The following is a 25185-nucleotide window of genomic DNA, read 5'->3' on the forward strand; positions in this document are numbered from 1 at the left end:
TACAGCCTTGCAGAACTTTGACATTCTAGTTGTCATTTTGTTGAGGTAATCACCCCAAACTTCCTGAAGCACCTCCCACAAGTTGGATGGGCTTGATGTTCCCACAACAGCTCAATAGGATTGAGATCTGGTGACTGTGCTGGTCACTCCATTAAAGGGACACTAAACCCAAATTTTTTCTTTCATGATTCAGATAGAGCATGCAATTTTAAGCAACTTGCTAATTTACTCCCATTATCAATTTTTTTTCGTTCTCTTGCTATCTTTATTTAAAAAGCAGGAATGTGATGCATAGAAGCCGGCCCATTTTTGGTTGAGATCCTGGGTTATGCTTGCTTATTGGTGGGTAAATGTAACCCTCCAATAAGAAAGCGCTATCCATGGTGCTGAACATAAAATGGGCTGGCTGCTAAGAGTTTAAAATTCCTGCTTTTAAAATAAAGATAGCAAGAGAACAAAGAAAAACTGATATTAGGAGTAAATTAGAAAGTTGCTTAAAATTGCATGCTCTATCTGAATCATGAAAGAAAAAATTTGGGCTCGGTGTCCCTTTAAATACAGAATACCAGCTGAATGCTTATTCCCGAAATAGTTCTTGCATAGTTTGGAGCTGTGCTTTGGGTCATTGTCCTGTTGTTTAGGGGGAAATTGGCTCCAATCAAGCACTGTCCACAGGTTATGGCATGGCATTGCAAAATGGAGTGATAGCCTTTTTCAAGGTCCCTTTTGCCTTGTATAAATCTCCCAATTTACCACCACCAAAGCATCCACAGACCATCACATTGGGGCCTATTTATTTTGGTGCAAGCGGACATGATCCAATATAGCGGATCATGTCCGCTTTACATCGATAAATGCCGACAGCATATGCTCTCGGCATTTATCATTGCACCAGCAGTTCTTGTGAACTGCTGGTGCAATGCTGCCCCCTGCAGATTCGCGGCCAATCGGCCGCTAGCAGGGGTGTCAATCAACCCGATCATATTCAATCGGGTTGATTTTTGTCGATTTCTGTTCGTCGCCTCAGAGCAGGCGGACAGTTTATGGAGCCGCAGATTTTAGACCGCTGCTTCATAACTTCTGTTTCTGGCGAGCCTGAAGGCTTGCCGGAAACACGGGGCATCAAGCTCCATACGGAGCTTGATAAATATGCCCATTCCCTTTACTGATGGCATCAAGCACTCCTCTTTTCATTTGGTCTGCGTCTCACGAATGTTCTTCTTTGTGATCCGAACACCTCAAAATTAGATTTGTCTGTCCATAACACTTTTTTCCAATCTTCCTCTGTCCAGTGCCTATGTTCTTTTGCACATCTTAATCTTTTCTTTTTATTGACTAGTCTGAGATATGGCTTTTTCTTTCTAACTCTGCCTTGAAGGCCAGAATCCCGGGGTCGCCTCTTCACTGTTGAGGATGAGACTGGTGTTTTGTGTGCACTATTTAATGAAGCTGAGTTGAGGACCTGTGAGGCATCTGCTTCTCAAACTAGACACTCTAATACTTTTGTCCTTTTGCTCAGTTCCACTCCTCTTTCTATTCTGGTTAGAGCCAGTTTGCGCTGTTCTCTGAAGGGAGCAGTACACAGCGTTCTACAAGATCTTCAGTTTCTTGGCAATTTCATGCATGGAATAGCTTTTATTTATCAGAACAAGAATAGACTGACGAGTTTCAGAAGAAAGTTATTTCTGGCTATCTTAAGCCTGTAATCGAACCCATAATTACTGATGCTCCAGCTACTCAACTAGTCTATTGAAGGCCAGTGTTATTGCTACTTTAATCAGCACAACAGTTTTCAGCTATGCTAAAATAATTGCAAAATGGTTTCCTAATGATCAATTAGCCTTTTTAAATAATAAACTTTGATTAGAAAACACAAAGTGCCATTGGAACACGACAGAAGGTTGATGATAATGGACGCCGTTTCCAGCTACAATAGTTATTTACAACATTAACAATGTGTACACTGTTTTTATGATCAATTTGATGTTATTTTAATGGACAAAAAAATTGATCTTCTTTAGAAAACAAGGAAATGTTTAAAGGGACAGTATACACCAATTTTCATTTAACTGCATGCAATAGACACTACTATATAGAATAATATGCACAGATATGCACAGATATTGATATAAAAATCCAGTATAAAACCGTTTAAAAACTTACTTAGAAGCTCCCAGTTTTAGCACTGTTAAAAAGATTAGCTGGAACACCCACTGAAAGTGGTTCTATAGCAAAAAAAGCAGATCCCCCCCCCCCTCTTCTTCTGCATATGAAAAGACTCTTTACACAAACAGGAGCAAGCTGGAGTAGGTATACCTCAGTATTCTCCTAAAACTTTGGGGCTTTGATAGGAGTCTGAAAATCAGCGCAATGTTATTTTATGTTATAAAAATAAGCAAAACTATACATTTAAAAAAAAAAAAAAAGCTGTATAGGCTATATAAATGGATCATCTACAAAACATTTATACAAAGAAAAATCTAGTGTATAATATCCCTTTAAGTAACTGCAAACATTTGAACGCCAGTGTATATTTTACATTTAATAGGTATATATAAATGAGCGTAATACTTTATTTTAATAGGTTGGGTAAATGTTTTATTATACTTTTACTGTAGCCCTACCATTTCATCTCTCAAGTCACTTTAAAATGTTTGGCTCTGGGGGGGGCGGAGCCAACTACCTAAATGGCAGGTCACATGCTGCAAGAGCTCTGACTCTAAAGTTTGAATTTTGGAGTTATACCATGATCTAAAGTATGATTTTACAGCAAGACTGAGTGCATCTATGTCTCTCAACTATAAAGCTGCCTACTAACCAAGCCTGGGCACCTACATACTTCATTTAACCCTGACTTAAGCCTCGCAGTGTGGCCCAGAAGATACAGTCTGGTGGCGCAGCTGTTGAAAATTTAGTAGAGGCGGTACAGCTGGCAGTTTAATTGTGCCACATTTCAGCTTTTAAATATATCCAGCTTATTGAACTGAACTGACCTGCTGAGACAACCTCAGAAGCCTTACCATCAGTAGTACCACTGGTCTCCCCACGGGAAAAATCAGGCAAGAAAAATCTATCTACCTAAAATGGCGGCGGCCGTGGATTGGGAGTCAATAGCTTTGAGCTACATCGAGGCATCCTGCCGGTTCCTAGAGACTCAGCTGACCAGGGTCTCTGCTAAAACAACCGCTACGCATATTACCCTTACTCTGTTGGATCCTGGCCAGGAAATATGCAAAACGGGAGGCGACATGCTTAACACAGTTGCCGATATTCATAACTCCACAGCGGAAACTCCGTTTTACAATGTTGAGCCACATCAGAAGACTCAGAACCGGAGCTGGATGAATACGAGCCACCGCAACCCTTGTCTGCCTCTTGCTCCTAGGAGCCCTTGTCTATCTGGGTATACCCCTTGCCCTAGCGCGCCATCAGAACTTACAGAGTGGAGCGGTGCTGAGCTGCAGGCGCCATACACCTTAGAGGAGTCCACATGTGAGCCCTGGAGCATCTGCAACGCTAAACTAATCAGGTTCCCTACTGTGTTAGACCTCCTTGTGGAAGCTCATATGATGAGAGCAGCGCATAGCTGGTCAGTATGGTCAGCACAAACAACAGGCATAATCTTACGCTCTGGCATTGGGTGACTCTCATATTGGAGCCCTGCGTTACCACACTGACACTTACTTTTACTTATGTGATAACTGTGGCCCTCTAAGTTTTTGAGCTATATAATGCTCCATTTTCCTACATACTTTTCCTTTTAATATATCGGCCCACTGCTTTATTCTACACGCAGGCTGCAGACTGATAAGAGTGAACACAAACTCGGACAAAGAACTTTGTCATTGTGCTTGGCTGTTTCTTGTGGTTGACATGTCCTGATCCTTAAACATTATATTATATACTCTAAAGTTATTACCCAATTACCTATGTCATACTGTTTATTACATATGTTCCTATTTTCCCATGGGGTGCCGGACATAACTTTAATATGAATATTTTCTGCTTTCCCTTATTGTGCTCATAAGTGTTTACAGTCATAGGACATAGGATATAATAATCTAGCTGCAGTATAACAGGATTAGCCTTGATTAGGGTTAAGCCGCTTATATACCTACTGCCTATAATTAATGCCTGAATGGGATTGAAACAGTTTTACGCTTACTGCCGCTGGGCAAAGGGCCCTTGCCCGACGGCAGCCTTAATTTCCTCCTACAGTCCCTACTTGTATTTAAGAGGCTGCTAGGCTTTCATGCATAATACGAGGCGGGTCCTTGTTTAAAATACTGCTCAGATAACCAGCACTTTGAGATTTATATGGTTGCATGTCAGTTTATATGTTTTCATCCCTTATGGGCCAGAGTTCAGGTTGCTCATACGAGACATACTTATGTTCCAAATTAATATATATTTGTTGGAAGCAATGCCTAAAGGTCAATAAGCCCACTAGTTAATTAAACTTATGGATACCACTATACGGAACATATTTCCCATTTAATTATCTACTTCATTCTAACTCCCACCTCCCCCCCCCCCCCCCCACAATAAGTCTCCCAATTTGGGAGAATTCTCTGCGCGGTTTATCTTACCCATACCGCATAATAAATTTTATACCATATCCATATATCATATTATGTCAGCAAAGGAATGGCGCCCTTACTGTATCTATTGTTTGACATTCTAATTGCCATCCTATTCTTACTCACCATGTTTTATATACTGCCCCATACCTATATATTCTATTGTGTTTTCTAATTATTTAAGTGGTGATCTTTTGGTTGCTATTAGCTGTTTAGCATATATGTTTACATATATACATCGATTATTGCATTCTGTTTACCATGTATGCTTATATATCTACCGATTATTGCACTATACCCACATATCTTATTACATTATTCAATTCTAGAAAGAACCCCTATAATGTTAATATTATTCAACAGCATAAGTGTTCATTCACTATATTTTTATAGGTTCACTTACATTTCCCACTTTCCTCTCCTATAGTAAGTACAGAGGGTGCCTAAATACTAAGTGAGGAAATTCATCTTATTTAGCATATGTTTTGTTAATGTTGCTTGAAATATATCTTGTTAATCTACTTTAACACATATTTATAGAAAAGAGGTTCCTGACTCTTCCATAGTATAGCCTATGTAGATCTTATTTATCTAGATGGAAGTAGTATATGTGAAAAGTACCATCTATGTATGTTCTGTATGATATTCTTTTGCATAAGCTGTATTGGTTTTTCGCACAACCTCAATAAAAACTTAAAAAAAAAAAAAAAAAAATGTTTGGCGCTGTTATGTGTTGCGTTCAAGCTAACTTGACTAATATGACAGATGTTTAGTGAGGCCATGCTATCTATTGAAAGTATAGGGCACACTAAAGATAATGTTGGCCACGCTAAACATTTTCTGGTAATTAATTTTTACTGTTGACTTGCAATACCAGATTGTGCGCTATTCTGAGTGCGGGCTTGCAATATTGAAAGAGCACCATGTAATCTAGGCCTGTATTGGCACATATGCAACGTTGTAGCTTCAAGTGAAAACTATATGAGGTTTGCATCTGTGCATGGAAACCACATAATAGTTTCTTCTTTATGTGAAAAACATACAAGTTAGTTAGAAAACAATATCATGTTGGTGATTAGTTATTTATTCAAATATTTTAGGGTAAACAATGTGGCACATAGGTACTAAAAATTGTAAAACTGTGGCATTTTATGTATCTGTACTTCTGTACCAAAGTCTGAATACCAAAAACACAGATACTTTTTTTATTTCTGTCACTGTTTTAGTCTTATATGCTGCTTTGCTTACATTAGAGTTTTTAGCAAGCAGATAGAGAACTTTTGTGCTGAATTTGAGTGAGTTATTTTTTTTAATAGCACTTTCAGACAACACAACTGCTTGGGGCCACCTGTAAGAAATGCAAAAAAAAAAAAAAAGCTTGTATGGTTTTCTGTGACAATAAATGTGTCTGGGGAAGTCCTGTGGCCAGGAAAACCTATGTGTTTTTTCTGCTTTAAAGGGACATGAAACACAAAATGATTATTTCATGATTCAGATAGAACACCCAGTTTTCATCAAGTTTCTAGTGTACTTCTAATTTGCTTCATTCTCTTGATATCCTTTGAGGAAAAGTATACATCAGGAGCAGCAATGCACTATTGGAGCTAGCTGCTGACTGGTGGCAGCACCTATATGCCTTTTGTCATTAGCTTTTTAATTTAAGTGGTAAAAGTTTAAATAAAACACAAGAAGAGGGGGGGCGGAGCCAACTGCCGAAGAGTAGAGGCGCTTTATTATAGAGCTCCTGAAACTGAGCCGTTAAAACTTTTAATTATGGAAGTTTAGAAACTTATATTTATTCCTGTACCACGCTATCAGAATGGGGGAATCCTTCGCATACCTCACTGTTATGCTGGAAAACCTACTTGAGAAATCTGACAGATATTATTATGATCTACACTCTGTCATCCAAGAACCGTGTAGACAAGATGGCGATTTCCACCTTCCCAGCTCTGATACCCACATGGCTGTCCGAGCGGCAGCCCCATTGCCTACTCTGCACCTTATCGAGAGACTGCAAGAAAGGCAGCCTGGATGTGGTCTGAATGATCCCCTGCCTGGACATGCATGTGCGGACCAGGAGCAAATATACACTACCAGTCCGGTCTGTATGGAGGTCGGTGTATTGGGGGTTGTGAGATATCCCCGGCTTACAACTACACAGTGCTTATGGCCCCCCTTTTCTCCTCACTTAAGCCTCCACAGATTGCCATTACCCAACATGCCTGAGGCACCAGTCGATGTGACGGATCCTTGTAAACATCCCAGGGAGAACTTCTACCTGTCATTTTGGGTGGCTGGATCCTCCAGGAAAGTCTCCTTCTATATCGGCCTTAATGCTTACCCTCTAGAAGATTATGGTCTGCAGCTTCCCCAGAACGACCTTTCACAAGAACCCCACAGCGTGGAAAACAAGCCCCGCAGCAACACTCTGAAACACCCCTACGATCCGGGTGGCCGGATTTACTTTATGCCGGGCAGAGGATGTGGTGAGAGACAGGCCTGAGACACTTGGGCCAATTGCATTTACCCTCAAGAAACGTCGCACATGGTGGATCTACAGCGCAATTAGACCCCTGCATGGAACGAACAGCGGCAACCCTCCATTACTTTATTGACAATGCCTAGAGTCTATCCTGGTCAGGAGAAGTTGCTGCCCGCACTGTCAGACTGGTAATCATGCCTACTGTTAACATGCTCCTCGCTACTGCCATATTTCAATTGCCGACAGTTGGAGCAGACTAATCTAGTGACTCTGCTTCATATAGGATTATGGAGGCTCTCTGTGTATATGTGTTGTGAAATGGCATGGTTGCTAAATGGCTGTGTTAGTTTTTCCTGGATCAATGTAGTGTTATAAAAAGTTATTTTAGTTAATGTATAACTCTGCTCTGATATCTTTCTGATTTGGGTGAAATTTGTCCTTTACTTATTTACAATTTGCTCTGGATCCTGATTAATTATAAAAGGTGGCATTTTGTGATGAGTATTGCAATAGTACCATTGCTTAGTTATATTGTCCTAACCTTTTAGGGTATAACTGTTATTTTGGGAGGAATGGTGTTGTTAGAGGGCAGTGAAATATCAGTTACATTGCAATGGCCTGCTCTAGGTCTCATATAAAACTATCAAATAGCACTAGTTTATTTGTACCCTACTAAATCTGTTATAATCAGAAAACCCTAAGGATCAGGGATATATAGGTACATTTTCATAGTTATTTGCCAGAGTATATGTGTGATTGCCATCTTTAGTTTCCCTATGACCACACTTAGCCTATACAGAGGCACCTAAGATAGTATCACATCTTATCTCCTTGTCTACTAAGGGGTGTCTGAGATATTATTACTACCTAATTAATCATTCATTAATCATATAACATAAAATGAAGTTATATTCCACTTCGCCTAAACTTATTGTCTATTTTCAGGTTACGATTTGATATGTAATTATATTACTACATGTATTTCTTGTTTATCTCTTTCTAATAATGTCAATGTATAGACAATGTATTATCTACACTGGTGTAATTTTGGCCTCAAGGCGAAGCTTGTTTGTTAATCTATATGTTAAACTTCAATAAAAAAAATTATTTAAAATAAAAACACAAGAAGAGGTTCTTAGCAAGGGCCTTACATTTGCCCCAACAGCAAAGTTGGATAAATTTGGGACATATATAGATGCTCACAAATTTATCAGGAAGCTAACTGTCAAAAGATGGTACTTACGAAATGAACCCCAATTGAAACAGGATCATATTGTAAAAGATAATTTTAAACACACTAACTTAAAAGAAAAATCATGTTTTTATCCAAAGTATGATAAAGGCCCACAGTAGAGACCTTTGAAAAATTGATATTAAAAGATATTGGCAATATTAATAAAAAGAAATTATATAATCTTAAAAACAATTTGAGTAAAAAACAACTACAAGTGATACGAGATCTTGAAAGAGATAACAACTTGATAATAAAGCCTGCGGATAAAGGGGGGGGGGGTATTGATGTTGTGAAATGTGTCACAACATCTTAGGAGATGAAATTACTTATAAAAAATTGAGTTATAATCCAACAATGGAGTATACAGATTCTCTGAATGAACTGTTAGACCTAGGTTATAAGAAAGGAATATTAACAGAAAAAGAAAAAAACTATCTGTTACCTAGTTTTCCAAAAATACCCCTCCTATATAGTCTTCCCAAGATTCATAAATCGTTGGAAAACCCCCCGGGGAGGCCAATCATCTCAGGAATAGATTCTATTACCTCGAACCTCTCAGAGTATATTGATTTATTCCTACAACAATATGTAAAGAATCTACTGTCTTATTTAAAGGATTCCAAAGATGTATTGAATCTAGTGAAAAATATAGATTGGCAAGAAGGTGATTTGCTTGTGACCTGTGATGTCACTTCACTCTATACTTGTATAGCACATAAAGATAGGTTGGAGGCCATTGAATATTTTTTAGATTTAGATGAACAGATATTAGATGATCAAAAATGTTTTATTCTGGACTGTATAGAGTTTATTTTAAGACACAATTATTTTTCATTTATGGATACTTTTTATAATCAGGAGCAGGGCACAGCTATGGGGACCAGGTTTGCCCCTAGTTATGCTAATTTGTTTATGGGCCTGTGGGAAAAGAGATTTTTGGAGAGTGGCCAACTGGGGGCAAACCTGGTCACCTATAGACGTTATATAGACGATATATTTATGATTTGGCATGGAAGCACAGAAAGTTTGGATGAATTTATTTCTTCTATGAATCTTAATGAGAAAAATCAAAAGTTTACTTGTGAATAAAGCAATACCACTATACAATTTTTAGATCTAGAAATTTATGTGAGTGGTAATAGGCTGAATTCAAGAACCCACTTTAAACATGTGGATGCGAACAATTACATCCACCAGTTGAGCTGCCATCACACTCAATGGAAGAAAAATATCCCAAAGGGACAGTTCCTGAGAATGAGAAAAAATTGTAGCACAATGTCGGATTATGATGCCCAATCATCAATTTTGAAAGGAAAATTTGAAGATAGGGGATATCCTATAGAGGCCTTAGAAACCACTATAAAAAATGTACGAGATTTAGATAGGGACCAAATTTTGAATAATACCAAAAAGGTTAGAAATGAAACAGATTCATCTATTTTTATACCATTTATCACAACGTATAGTGGCAACAAAAATATAATAGAAAGAATATTAAAGAGACATTGGAACATTTTAAAATCAGATGATAAGTTAGGTCCATTTTTACCAAATAAACCTCAAATAGTCTATAGAAAGGCAAAAAATCTAAAAATGAAACTTGCTCCTTCAGATTTGAAACAAGGTCAAGATAAAAGAAAGAAGGATTTATGGGGGAAGGACCTAAAGGGTTTCTTTCCCTGCCATAAATGCAAATCTTGTCAATACGGACTTAAAAAGAAGGAAGCAAAATCTAACACTACTGGGGAAACTTTTAGAATTTCCCAAATGATTAGGTGCACAGACAGAAATGTGATTTATATGTTAGAATTCAAATGTGGGGCCCAATATGTAGGCGAATCTGAGAGACCTCTTAGAGATAGGATACGGGAGCATATCCTATCCATTGAGCATCATACTAAAGACCGTTATAAAGGCCTCCCAGTCCCAAAGCATTTTGCGGCATGCAATAATGCAAACCTTACACATTTCAGATTTATGGGTATTGATAAAGTCTCCAATCATTGGAGAGGAGGTGATCTCCATAATGAAATTCTAAAAAGGGAGGGTAAATGGATATTCCAATTGAACTCCCTTACACCTCAAGGCCTTAATAAAGAAATGGACTTGAATTGTCATCTGAAATAGATTAGGGTAACTATTAAATTGAGAATTTCGGATTTTAAATTTGAATCTTAAATTTTAAATTTATTTTAAATTATGAATTTTAAACTATAATTTTTTATGTTGTGAATTTTTACAATATGAATTTTTGTACTTTGAACCTCTATGTCAAGGATTTTTATGCCATGAATTTTTATATTATGAATTTATGATTTTTATATTACCATTTTAATTCATAAAAATTTTTATACTACCATTTTAATCCATACATTTTTATACTATGAATTTTATGGTATAAATTGAAATTGTTATGTCTCTTTATAATACTCATTCAATTTTTGCCCATCATTAATAGCAATTAGTAATAGTATTACATTGCTCTTAATATTATTTATAATACCCTTAAATTAAATTAAAGGGAGTTTTAAACTTAATGCCTCGTATTGTCACTATATTACAAAATTTAATGTACCTCTTTTAATATAATGACTTTAATTTAAGGCCAAATAAGCTTTATTTTAAATATACAAACTTTAATTCATTATTGCCCAAATTATCCTGCTCATAAGAGCAAAGGAGAAGGTTTTTGTTTTCATACGCTTTGTTTTACATATGAATTATGTCTTATGTTTTATTATACAATGCCCAATATATCCAGCTGAAGTGAATATCGCTTTAATGAATGAATGTATAAATCCAAAGAATGAGGACACCACAGTACTGAGCTTGAGAAAGGCTGTGCTTTCTTTATTAAGGAGTTGGATTGAAATTTGTTAGCACCATGGCATTTTCAAACGGATGAGGAGTGCATATCTTTAAAAGAATATATATATATATATACTGTATATATATATATATATATATATATATATATATATATATATATATATATATAGATATATATTGTACCAAAATCATCAGATATATAAAGAAATATTTATTTATGAATAAATAGAACATATTCTTTTATGTGAAGAACATTGGAATGGGAAATATTCATATTTCATTTTGGGTTAGCGCACTTGAGAAAATGCGATCGGGTTTATGTGACTTGTTGAATGTTAGGATTTTTATCAGTTTTCGCGCTCCATTGAAGTCTATGGGGGAATACGTTAACGTGATCACGATATTCCAAGTTCAGCTTTTTGTGCACTTTGGGTAAGTGCGCGAGCGAAAACCTTTTTCTTTAAATTTGTAATGCACACGCTACCCAGTGGGACATCTAGCGGAGCTAGCGGGATCGATTTGCTCCATTTGCAATCTAACCCATAATGGGTTGAGCTTGCAGGCAAATTAGATCTCTTTATTTTATCGCATGCTGTACACACACACACACTTCTTTATATTACCTCTGTCTGTATATCAAAACCCAATACATACAGTCACATAGCAGACAGTTTGGAAGCTGACAAATATGGGCCGATCTTTTAAAGGGACATACACGTTAAAAATTAATCTTTTGTGGTTCATATAGAGCATACAGTTTTAAGAGACTTTTTTTAAAAATAAAAAATACTTTGTTTTCTTGGTATCCTTTGTTAAAAAGCATACATAAGTAGGTTTAGGAGCAGCAATGCACTACTGAGAGCTAACTGGTGATTTGTGGCAGCAACAAATGCCTCTTGTCATTAGCATTGTACATGTTCAGCTAGCTCCCAGGAATGCATAAGTGCATTATTTTTTTTAGGATTTTCTATTAAATTAGTTAAAGGGACACTATAGTTATAAAACAAAGTATAATATTAGAAAAAATAATTACTTAACCTTTAACGAGCACAATGTACCATGTACATTGCTGGTCATTAAGGGTTTCCTTGTAAATAATAGCGTGAGTCACACCGCTGGCGGTGAGACCGCGCTATTAGTAATACAAACCCCATTAAGAGACCAGTGACGTAACCCCCTTAAAATGTTGCAGATAAAGTTGCCTGCATTGTCATTTCCTATTATGAGCTCACTATTTTCCTACGCTCCCTAACCAGCTTTATTATATATAGAGAGCCACATACTCAGCTAAAGGCACCACTAGCTGCAATAGTACTAGCTGTGCATATACCACACAGCAAAGTAGGAAACAGTTTCTGTTTACATTAGCAGAAATAAAGTGTAAGGGACACAAAAAATTAAGCAGGAGCTGCCTCGCTGCCCTGATATACGTGCTCTGTAGTTGATTACAATTCCTGCACAGCCTTGGTTACCTTGGCAACAAACTAGTCTCTGAAATGAGGGCTCCTGAATCTTACAAAGTTCCCTGACAAGTTGTCTTAGCTGCCTAAACTAAATTTCTCTGCTAAAGAAAACTGCTGACTTCTCTTGTGTAAAAATATATTGGCACAGCTAGTACTGCCACAGCCAGTGGTGCCTAGTAGCTGAGTAGTTAGCTCTATACATGTAATACAGCTGGTTAGGGAGCGTAGGAAAATAGTGAGCTGTGTGTAGACTATACCAGGGGTCAGCGACCTTGGGCCCCCAGATGTTTTGGAACTACATTTCCCATGATGCTGAGACACTATTTAGGCAGTGGGCCCAACAAACAATACTATATAATGATACAGTTTATTACAGGAAATAACAACACAGGCAAGTTCACTCTCAATTTTAATAACTTTAACTACAAAAATGTTAACCCATATATATTCCAAAAATACTATTTAAGATATTCTTCTTTTATTTTGTACGTTGTTTTCTGACTACAGTGCCCCTTTAAGTTAATTAAGGGCTCTGCAAATGTTAATATCAAAAGTAACACCCTAAGGTGAAAATAGAGGCGCTATCACAGTGATTAGATGTATATAAACCAACAAAAAATAGTGTTTGTGATAGATGTCAACTCAGACACTTTGATCCACTCTCTCTGTCTATATTAATATAGTGTACACAAAAAATACATATGAGCTACACCATATATACATAGTCCAATATTATTCATGTGTATTACACAGGTAGGCAGCTCTCTTTGAGGTATAAGGCCATCCACTTTCAAGTTATTCTAGAAAAGAGTAGAGAAGGCGCCACATAGCGTGATTCTGTAAAGTGTATCTTATATAGTATACTAGGTATAATGCACTCACATTTGGTGAAGCACTAAAATGTAGTGCAAACTCTGGGCAGACTGGATCCTCAGAGTTGTCCGGTAAAACTCTCCTCTTAGCACAGGAAACACAGGTTCTTGTGGTATATCTTCCCTCGCTGTAGATTGGAGTTTTGGTTTACCCTTTAGATTCCACCTCCCTGGGGAACCAATCAGCCGACAGGAATAAGATGTGATTTTTGATAAGGTAGCCGGGGAGGCAGTAGGTCATCAATAGGTCAATATGTTAATATACATTTATAAACTATTAATCATATGTGAAAATTGTTATGAACCTTTTTTGCAACTGCTACAAAAAACTGATTTATTTAGTTTTCTGAATATTTTTAATATGCTTTCTTTGAATACTGTGCATTTGTTTCTATTTTTTTTGTCACTGTTTGATTTTAACCACTTTAAACAAATATGTTTACCTTGTGAACTCCAGCAGTTGGGAATTTAAAAAAGTTAAAAAGAAGATCCTTTTAAATATTAGATGAAATTACTTATCTGTTTTGGGACCAATTATGTAGTAAATGCAAGACAATACCTACTCATCTATAGTCAATTAAAAGAATAAGAATTCATTTTCTTTATTTTATGACAAGTAGGACATTTTAAAATATATTACAGGATATTTATTTCTTGTAAAAATGGATGTTCCAGTATTTAGATTTTTATTCCGTATTTATACTTGTGAGTTGTGTCACTGTCCACCAATAAAGCAGTAGGAGTTTTGCTTATGAGCCAGTGAGCAATCAGTACGTAATGGTTGTACACAGACTGCACTTCCTGCCTGCTTCAAAATTAAAATAAACAGCATAAAACTTAAAAATATATATTTTTTGCATGTAAAATTTACCTGGTTAAAAACTGTGCTACATCATAAAAGTGATACATTTTTTAGAGTTTACTATAACATTGTTTTTCATTTGATTGCAGCTTGTTGATTTTCGGGAGGTGGTTTCACGTATGCTTGGTCTGAACGTTAACGTACTGGCACTTCCAGACTATGAAATTATCAAACGTCTTGAGGGACTCATTCATAGCCACCATCACCATGTGGTTTCCTGTGCCTAAATGAAGATAGAATAATGTCAATAAGTCGGATGATATAAGAATTTGGAATGATGACAATATATATTTTTACCTAAAAAGACTTATTTTCTTGGCAATGTCTTATTGATTTAATTTTCTGATGCCATAATAAATAAAACATTTTTTATCAACCTTTAAATCTTTCCCTATCATGCTTTACAAAGTGTTGTAAAGTGTTGCTAAGTGCCTTAGTTGTCTTTTCTTCTTAAAGGGACACTAAACAATAAATACATTTTAAAAGCATAGTATTGACGTTACTCCCACCTCCCTCTAGCGATGTTGAAATCTATCTTTCACTACATTAGTGCTGATGTGTTTGCACACATAAAGTAACTCTCCTTTGGATACCTGCAGTATAACCTAAGTTCCATATTAGCAGCAACCAAGATTAGAGGGAGGTGCATGAAATGTATTTTGTGTTTAGGGTTCCTTTAATAGCCAGTTTCATTTGATTGTCACTTATAAAAGTTTCATTTGATTGTCACTTATGATTGTCACTTATGAAAGTATTAGGGTTCCTTTAATAGCCAGTTTCATTTGATTGTCACTTATAAAAGTTTCATTTGATTGTCACTTATGATTGTCACTTATGAAAGTGTAATCTTACTTTTGTTACATTTAAATAAAATTGAGATATATACTATTTACAACTAATTTACAGTGACCAAAAATAGTACAATAATTACTCTGCACAGAATACGAGAATATACTCAACTTGATAATAATATTTTCTCAAATACCTTTTATTTGGATAGTTGTTTTTCCATCTTGAGAGAAGGAATCCTTGTAGACCTCAAACAAAAGAAGGGAAGACATATCTACACATATGTTACTCTATAACCACATAGAAATTATTCCACCCCAAAAGGACTTATATATAGCTCAAAAAAATTGCCCAATTTGAGACATCAAACTGTGAGAATGGAGCCTTTTGTTTAAATGATTTATTGTTCACAAAGTTTGAAAAGACACTTATAACATCTCATAGGGTAATACATGGAAAACAGCACAGAGAAACATCAGTTTTTAAGAATCAACTTATGTATCACAAATTTTGCTATTTAATATATGCTATACTTCTGGTCTCTTGTCAGTCATCCCTCTCCTGGGGATTTGTCTAAGAATTTTAGAGAATCTAAGATACCTTCTAATTTCTTGTCAGAAAACCACAATAAACTGAAGCTGAGAGATATATAAAATCAGTTCTTTTTAGTAGAATAAGGAGTCCCCCTCCTACTAGCCTATGAAATACATGCCCTCAATAACAAAGAGCCAGATCAAATGACCCCTAACTGACAAATCAACGCGAACTTCCGCAAACGTTTGCGAACCGGCAAACCGGGCGAACCGCCATAGACTTCAATAGCCAGGCGAATTTTAAAACCCACAGGGACTCTTTCTGGCCACAATAGTGATGGAAAAGTTGTTTCAAGGGGACTAACATCTGGACTGTGGCATGCCGGAGGGGGATCCATGGCAAAACTCCCATGGAAAATTACATAGTTGATGCAGAGTCTGGTTTTAATCCATAAAGGGCATAAATCACCTAAGATTCCTAAATTGTTTGGAATAACGTGCTTTAAAATATCAGGTATGATGTTGTATCGATCAGGTAGTGTAAGGGTTACGCCCGCTTCACAGTGCGCAGTGTAGGTGATATACCTGCCCTGACCATGCTTTGCAGACCAGGTATCAGTGGTCAGATGGACCCTTGCCCCAACACTGTGTGCCAGACATGCCATTATAGCAGACTTATATGGCTTTGGCGTTGCTTTTTGGTAATTAGAAGGCTGCTAAATGCCACTACGCACCACACATGTTTTATGCCCAGCAGTGAATGGGTTAATTAGGGAGCATGTAGGCAGCTTGTAGAGTTAATTTTAGCTTAAGTGTAGTGTAGTAGACAACCCAAAGTATTGATCTAGGCCCATTTTGGTATATTTTATGCCACCATTTCACCGCCAAATGCGATCAAATAAAAAAAATTGTTCCCTTTTTCACAAACTTTAGGTTTCTCACAGAAATTATTTACAAACAACTTATGCAATTATGGCATAAATGGTTGTAAATGCTTCTCTGGGATCCCCTTTGTACAGAAATAGCAGACTTATATGGCTTTGGCGTTGATTTTTGGTAATTAGAAGGCTGCTAAATTCCACTGCGCACCACATGTGTTTTATGCCCAGCAGTGAAGGGGTTAATTAGGGAGCATGTAGGCAGCTTATAGAGTTAATTTTAGCTTAAGTGTAGTGTAGTAGACAACCCAAAGTATTGATCTAGGCCCATTTTGGTATATTTAATGCCACCATTTCACTGCCAAATGCGATCAAATAATTTTTTTTTCACTTTTTCACAAACTTTAGGTTTCTCACAGAAATTATTTACAAAAAACGTATGCAATTATGGCATACATGGTTGTAAATGCTTCTCTGGGATCCCCTTTGTTCAGAAATAGCAGACTTATATGGCTTTAGCGTTTGCTTTTTGGTAATTAGAAGGCTGCTAAATGCCACTGCGCACCACACGTGTTTTATGCCCAGCAGTGAAGGGGTTAATTAGGGAGCTTGTAGAGTTAATTTTAGCTTAAGTGTAGTGTAGTAGACAACCCAAAGTATTGATCTAGGCCCATTTTGGTAAATTTCATGCCACCATTTCACCACCAAATGTGATCAAATTTAAAAAATTTTTTTTCGCAATTTTAGGTTTCTCAATGAAATTATTTACAAACAGCTTGTGCAATTATGGCACAAATGGTTGTAAATGCTTCTCTGGGATCCCCTTTGTTCAGAAATAGCAGACATATATGACTTTGGCGTTGCTTTTTGGTAATTAGAAGGCCGCTAAATGCTGCTGCGCATCACACGTGTATTATGGCTAGCAGTGAAGGGGTTAATTAGGTAGTTTGTAGGGAGCTTGCAGGGTTAATTTTAGCTTTAGTGTAGAGATCAGCCTCCCACCTGACACATCAGACCCCCTGATCCCTCCCAAACAGCTCCCTTCCCTCCCCCACCCCACAAATGTCCCCACCATCTTAAGTACTGGCAGAAAGTCTGCCAGTACTAAAATAAAAGGTTTTTAAAAATGTTTTAATTTTTTTTAGCATATTTACATATGCTGTGGTGTAGCATCCCCCCTTAGCCCCCAACCTCCCTGATCCCCCCCAAAACAGCTCTCTAACCCTTCCCATCTGCCTTATTGGCGGCCATCTTGGGTACTGGCAGCTGTCTGCTATTATTTCACAGTCAAAAAAGTGTTGTTTTTTTTAAATGTACACTACTGTTACACCAGATATGAGTGGTGGCACTGGGCAAGTGGGCACAGTATACGCTGTGAGCCTGACACACACGCTGGCAGGCAGGCAACTGCAATTAGATTACACAGAAAAAAAAAAAAAGCAGACTGATGTTCTAGCCCTAAAAAGGGCTTTTTGGGGTGCTGTCCTTACAGCAGAGATCAGATGAGTCCTTCAGGACTGTAGTGGACACTGAATACACTAGCCTAGCTATCGATTTCCCTATTAAATCAGCAGCAGCTACACTGTCCCTCCTTTCACTAAGAATGCAGCTTCCGAATGAATCTAAAATGGATGCTGTCCAGGAGGTGGGAGGGTCTGGGATGGAGGGTCTGCTGCTGATCGGCTGTAATGTGTCTTCTGACTGTGAGGTACAGGGTCAAAGTGTACTCAATGATGAGGAATAGGGGGTGGACCGAACATCGCATATGTTCGCCGTCCGCGGCGAACGCGAACATGCTATGTTCACTGGGAACTATTCGCCAGCGAACTATTCAAGACATCACTATTGATCACCATATAAAGTGACATGGACTTCTTCTGCCATGATGAATGTCCTGACTGGCTACTCAAAGCTACCCCCAAACATTAGAAAGGACAGAGTAAAACCTCTACACCTATTGCTCAATCCCCCTAAACTCCTATTGCTGCTACTAGATCTACCAATCCTTCTTTCCATACTTTTTGAGGAGAAAATGTAGATCTAAGGTAACCAAACTGCATATCTTGTCAGCTGTAGAGTCCCTCAGATGTCTCTTCACTCAGATCCTTATCACTGAAATCACTGTAAATGTTTAGCAATAGTGAGTCTCCTACCAGTTTCTAGACATGTGCATGGCGAAAAAATTTGGTTCGGATCGATTCAGATTTTTTTTTCGAATTTCGGTTCGGATCGATTCGAATTCGGAAAAATTCGAATCAATTCGTTTCAGATTCGAATACACTCAGCTGGATTCGGTTCGGTTCGATTCGGAAATTCGGAATTTCGGTATGTGTTAGGTGGGAATATGCTGTGTAGTAGACTAGTATTATGTACTGTATATTAGGTGTAACCCATAGCAGAGTGATATACTTAATATACTGTACAATACTAGTGTTATCCATGGCCATCCGAATCTACCGAATAAATCCGAACTAATTCGGATTTATTCGTTAGATTCGGCACTATTTCAATTCGGAAATTCGAATCGATCCGAATCTCCGTATTTAACAAATTCGGCCGAATTTCCGAATCGATCCGAAACAAATCGCACATGTCTACCAGTTTCCAACGTCCCCTACTACCACATAACCCCTTTCCACTGACCCATACTTAACCAGCAGTGTCTCAGGACTTCAAAACTTTCTATCAAAATTACTCTTTTCACTAATTTTCTTACCCAACACCTTCTATACACATTCTTAGCTACCTTATCTCTCACTAGGTTCCTACCTTTGCACCCATAGCCTTGTTAGAACCCCTTCAAATGCTAACTGCACCCTTTCCACCAGGAAGCTATCCCCTCTGGAATCAGGTTCAGCCAGGGTGACTTCAAGTTCTTCACCATGGGCTCTTCATCTTTCATATGGTAACCAATTATCTCTATCACAACCTCAGAATCCTTGGTGACGTTGCTTCATCTGACCCTTCCCATTAACTACTGTTCACATACACCACTGAACCATGATTGATACCCTGTCACTATTTAACTATCAGCATTTTCTAGACAAAGGTTTCATGTAGTCAAGTAGTTTCTTTCTTACACGTCCATGACAAGACTAAAGCAGCCCCTGGAAATCTGCTGCCCAATAATTATGGCTCATTCGTGCCTCACATATTTCTCAGAAATCGAGGCCAGGAACTCAGAGAGAACTCATGCATTCCCAGCTGGGAATCAGTTATCATTGATTTGTAAGAAAGTATAAATAAAAATATTTTGAGAGTAAGAAGGCATAGAACATTCCCTTAACATCCTTAACATTTGATGCCCCCTTAAATCCTTCTAACTTAGATTCAGGCCTTGTTAGGCTAGGTCTAAATATGCTGCTGGCTTTATTAAAAAAAGATTTTGAAGCATTTCCACATCATGTCAACAAATGTAGATCTATCATAATGCAATTTTAAATATGCTGCAGCGCTAAGATAACACTATTTCCAAGGACACTTAAAGGGACACCCAACAATTTTATTTCATAATTCAGATAGAGCATACATTAAACAACTTTCCAATGTATTTCTATTATCTAATTTGCTTTGTTCTCTTGGTATAATTGCTCCAAAATCATGCCTAGGTAGGCTCAAGAGCTGGGAGCTAGCTACTGATTGGTGGTTGCACATATGCTGTCACTTCAGCAATGGATACGAAGAGAATGAAGAAAATTTGATAATAGAATTAAATTGGAAAGTTGTTTAAAATTGTATGTTCTATCTGAATCATGAAAGACAATTTGGGGGTTTACTGTCCTTTTAATAAAGGATACCAAGAGAATGAAGCAAAATTGACAAAACAAGTAAACTATAAAGTTGTTTAAAATGGTATGGCATGTATAAATTACGAAATAATCATTTTGAGTTTCATGTCCCTTTAAGAATTCAAATTATATTTGTCTATCCTCATGGGTGAGCTGTTTTTTTACTCAGTTTAGTAGGTGGATGTTACTGCCACACAAATGCTGTACCACATTTGACCCTAGCACCCCAAAATAAGAACTGCAATGGGGCAAGCAATGCATCTTTTGAAAGGGAAGAGGCCCCTCTTTTAAAGGAGGAGCGATATACCCAGACAGCAAACATCTTTCAAAGGAGGGGTAACATTTTTAGGCAGTAAACATCTGATCTCCATGGCAACCATGATCCTCTGCCAGAAAAAGAAGTATATGGAACAACATCTGGGGTGGCGTATCCTCTATGTTGTCCTCCAAATTACATAGACATTCTTGAGATTCCTTATTCATCGTGCTCTTTCAAATGGTTGGACTAGTGTTTCTTTAGCTGTACAGTGATTGTCATAACAATAAAAAATATCTTACGGCATTAGTTCTATTTTGTGGGTTATGGCAATTTATTTAGCAGCCTTTGCTACTTCTTTCCAGATAGAAATATATCATTATATGAGATTATTTTAACGAGTGCTATCTCACCATTCAAATAAGGGGTTTCATGTCTGTATAGCTATCATGTGATTTTCAAAGCAATAATAATCACTAGCCTTGGAGAGGGTAGGAACAAACATTGACAAAACTGGTTAAGTCACCCCCCCCTGTGAAATCAACATTATATGCAAGTTTATCTAATTGCATGACCTGACAGTTCTGCTGCATTTACACTTTGTGCTTTGTATTTTACATTACTTTACTTTACTTATTATATTTCAATTTTGCACTTTTTATTTTGTATTTTATTTTGGATACAACAATGTATTTAAGATTATGTTTTTACAAATTCTGATTATGCTTTCACAATTTTTGTGTAACAATAACAAATTAGGATCATTCTTTGTATATGTATGTGTATCTTTTACAAATTAGATTGCACTTTGCATTTCTTCTATTTAAAATAAAACTGAAAAACTGTCAGTTTCAGTTTCCCAGAGAGCTTCATTACTTTCTTTGAGCCTGATAATCAACATTCTCTAGTTTGGAGAGAACTTATAGTGCAGACTTCACAGGGCCAGAACTTACTGAAGTTTCTAAGAAAAAAGTGTGGAACCTGGAAGTCCCCAAAAAATTAGAGATGTCTTCCAAAGAAAGTAATGAAGCTCTCTGGGATACAAATCTTCACAAGGGGGAGATAAGGTAATTGGAGAACACCTGGGGCTGGTATAAAGGCTCAGTTTGCATCAATTACATTATTATATTATTATTTTTTCACTACAATTTAACTTTTTAGCTCTTGTATATATTTTAGTATATATTACTTTTCTGTTATTTAAAATAAGTGTATTGCTATTTTTGAGCAAACTTCACCTGCATATAGCTGGCAAGATAAATCAGTGAGACCAGCTTATTAAAAATGCTTACATCATTTAACAAGAATTGCGAGAGAGCTTCAGACATACCCTGGAAACTCTCCTGTTCATTCTAGGGAACTGCCCTGTCCCTCCTACTTTCTGAAACTGTCATTTTTTAGTTTACAATGAAACAAATACAAAAGTGCAATAAAATTTGTAAAATATACATTGTGGTCCATTTTTCATTGTGCAGACGGACATGATCCGCTATAGCGAACCATGTCCACCGCACACCAATAAATTCCGACAGCATATGCTGTCGGCATTTATCATTGCACCAGCAGTTCTGGTGAACTGCTGGTGCAATATTGCCCCCTGCAGATTTGCAGCCAATCATCCACTAGCAGGGGGTGTCAATCAACCCGATCGTATTGGATCGGGTTGATTTTCGTCGATGTCTGTCCGCCGCCTCAGAGCAGGTGGACATGTTATGGAGCAGCGGTCTTGATAAATAGACCCCACAGAAATAAACAGTATGGTCCTAATTTTTTATTGTAACACAGAAACTTTTAAAACATAATCAGAATTTGTAAAAATCACTGCCTGATCTAAATGTAAATGTACTAAAATATAAAAGAGAAAGTACAAAGCTCAAATACAATAATACTGAAAGGACCTTGTCTGAAATGTAAAGTAATATAAAACACAAAGTGTAATTGTAACAAAACTCTCACATCATGCAGTGCTATGTACAGTGGGCATATCACTCCTTCACATACAGAATAGAGAGATATCACAGTGCTAATGGGTTCTGCCCTTTTTCTTTTTAGCATTCAGTGAGTTCAGCCCCAGTAAAGTCTGCACTACAATTTCTCTCCAAGCTGGAGAATCCTTTGATCATCAAGCCCCAAGCAGAAGAATCTTTGATCATCAGGCCCTTTATGTGAAGGAGAGACACCTACATTACAATTTAAGGTCCCAAAATAAATACCCAAATTTTGTGTTATCTGTTCAACAACTTATAGTGGTTCTATCACTCACAGGTTTCTGACTAAGGGCTGGGTGATCTAAAGCTCTCCACTCTGGCTAGATGATCTAATATGTCTCGTCAGCATTGTGTGGTCCTAAAATAATTTTATAAAGGCAAATGTTAACTTGAAAACAATTAATCTCACAATTCAAGGGCCTGGATGTGAAAGAGAGACATATTTTACTTTGTAATGCTGAAAACAGAACTTCAAAGTTTTTGTGTGATTTCTCTCCAGCGAGTATTTGATTGTCAGGCCCTCAAACAGTATGCTGCGGATTATTATTAGCTTCAGATGAGCTGGGCATAGTGACTGTGAGAAAGCCTGTACTGGATCTGCAGTTCTCTGACATATCTAAACAGAGAGTGGAACACTGGTCCAGAAACACATAATTGTACATGAAACACAACCAAAGTTTATACAGCCAACTACATTTCTGAATTTGTGAGGAAACATAAATCTCATCTATAAAGGTTCCTTGTATTTCACAATAAAGGGATACAGGGATAATTTGTTGTTTTGTAATATAATGTAAAGCAACTGGTATTGCTACATCAATTTAAGTATTTTCCATTTGTTGTTCAATTTTAATTAAAGTTACATTTTACACAGTATAGTCTCAAATTTCTCAGAGACACAGTCAATGTCTGCATAGTTATAAGAGTGCTTAAAAGCACTTTAAATACTAAATACATTTTATAAACATAGTATTAAGTATAAAGTTATTCTTAGAGACACAGTCAATGTCTGCACAGTTATAAGAGTGCTTAAAAGTACTTTAAATACTAAATACATTTTATAAACATAGTATTAAGTATAAAGTTATTCCCTGCCTGCCATATTGAAAGCTAACTTCCACTGCATTCCAGTGCTGATGTGTTTACAGCAACTCTCTTTCAGATACCTTCAGTGAAACCTAGGTTTCAAAACAGAGGCACAAATAATGTATACTTAATCAGTTTTGTCACATGACTGAACTTCCATGTATTCTGGCATTATTGACACCATGGGGTAGATTTACTATCAGTCGAGCGGATATGATTAGCTACAGCGAATCATGTCTGCTCAACATCGCTAAATGCCAACACCATACGCTGTCAGTATTTATTATTGCACAAGCATTTCTAGTGAAATGCTTGTGCAATGCCGCCCCCTGCTCACTGGCGGTCAATCGGCCGCTAGCAGGGACTGTCATTCATCCAGATCGTATCAAGATGATTTCAATCCGCCACCTAAAATAAGAGCCTGAAACGATGGCCTGTGTAGCAGCATCCGCTGCTTCATAAATGGAGCCCCATGTATTTTATTTGTTATAGAGACATCCAGTTGACACCAGCATTTGATAGAATAAAAAAAGGAAAAACCCTAAAAGTGACATGAAACACAACATTTTTCTTTCATGGTTCAGACAGAGGGGCCTATCTATCAAGCTCCGAACGGAGCTTGTGGGCCCGTGTTTCTGGCGAGTCTTCAGACTCGCCAGAAACACAAGTTATGGAGCAGCGTTCACAAAAACTGAGTACGATCGGGTTGATTGACACCCCCTGCTGGCGGCCCATTGGCCGCAAGTCTGCAGGGGGCACCATTGCACCAGTAGCTCATGCAATGCTGAATACGGAGAGCGTATTGCTCTCCGCATTCAGCGAAGTCTGTCGGACCTGATCCGCAGGTCCGACAGACATTTCATAAATAGGCCTCAGAGCATGCAACTTTAAACAACTTTCCAATATAAATGTTCTCTTGGTATCCTTTGGTAAAAAGCAAGAACACTAGTGTTCCCAACATGTGCTCGCTGCCTATCTAGGTATCTCATCAACAAAGAATACCATGAGAAATAAACAAATTTGCCAATAGAAGTAAATTGGATTTTTTTTTTAAATTGCATGCTCTGTTTCACGAAAAAAATGTTTTGGGTTTCATGTCCCTTTAAGTATTTACTGTGCATCTTATTTTCCAGAATCCTCTGTGAGTATGGTAACAACGGATTACTTAGTCAATTTTAGCTGCACAGAAAATGAAAAATTTGAAGTAAATTAAATAAATGTTTTAAAAATGTACTTTTCAATGTAAAGATATAGTGAAGCGATTATGGCAAAAACGATAGACCAATATTAAGCAATATATATTTTAGTTATAGTACATGCCTTTTTTAATGTTAATATCTTTATTCAATTAAAATTGTATACAGCTAAAAGCGAAAACACAAATAAGGTAGTAAATTACAGATCAATATGATACAGGAAAATACCACATCAAAGTATCAATCTGTAACATATGCTTGCCTGATATCACTGTCCCTTTAAGACTGCCTTCCCTGCTACTGAAAATCATACTGTTTGGGGAGTGTCTGCATTCAACTTACCTGA

The 25185-nt window shown here is 37.2% G+C and overlaps 1 protein-coding gene across 1 annotated transcript in view; it reads left to right on the plus strand.

Moving 5' to 3' along the window:
* Positions 1-14709, plus strand: part of CCDC170 (coiled-coil domain containing 170) — a 151982-nt gene extending 137273 nt beyond the window's left edge. Inside the window, exon 13 of the mRNA XM_053709267.1 lies at positions 14415-14709. Within this exon, the coding sequence (XP_053565242.1) occupies positions 14415-14552 (138 nt within the window). The 3' untranslated portion in view covers positions 14553-14709. The remainder of the gene's footprint in view (positions 1-14414) is intronic.
* The last annotated feature ends 10476 nt before the right edge of the window (positions 14710-25185 follow it).

Source organism: Bombina bombina, chromosome 4 (assembly GCF_027579735.1).
Source record: "Bombina bombina isolate aBomBom1 chromosome 4, aBomBom1.pri, whole genome shotgun sequence".
NCBI classification, from domain to species: Eukaryota; Metazoa; Chordata; class Amphibia; order Anura; family Bombinatoridae; genus Bombina; species Bombina bombina.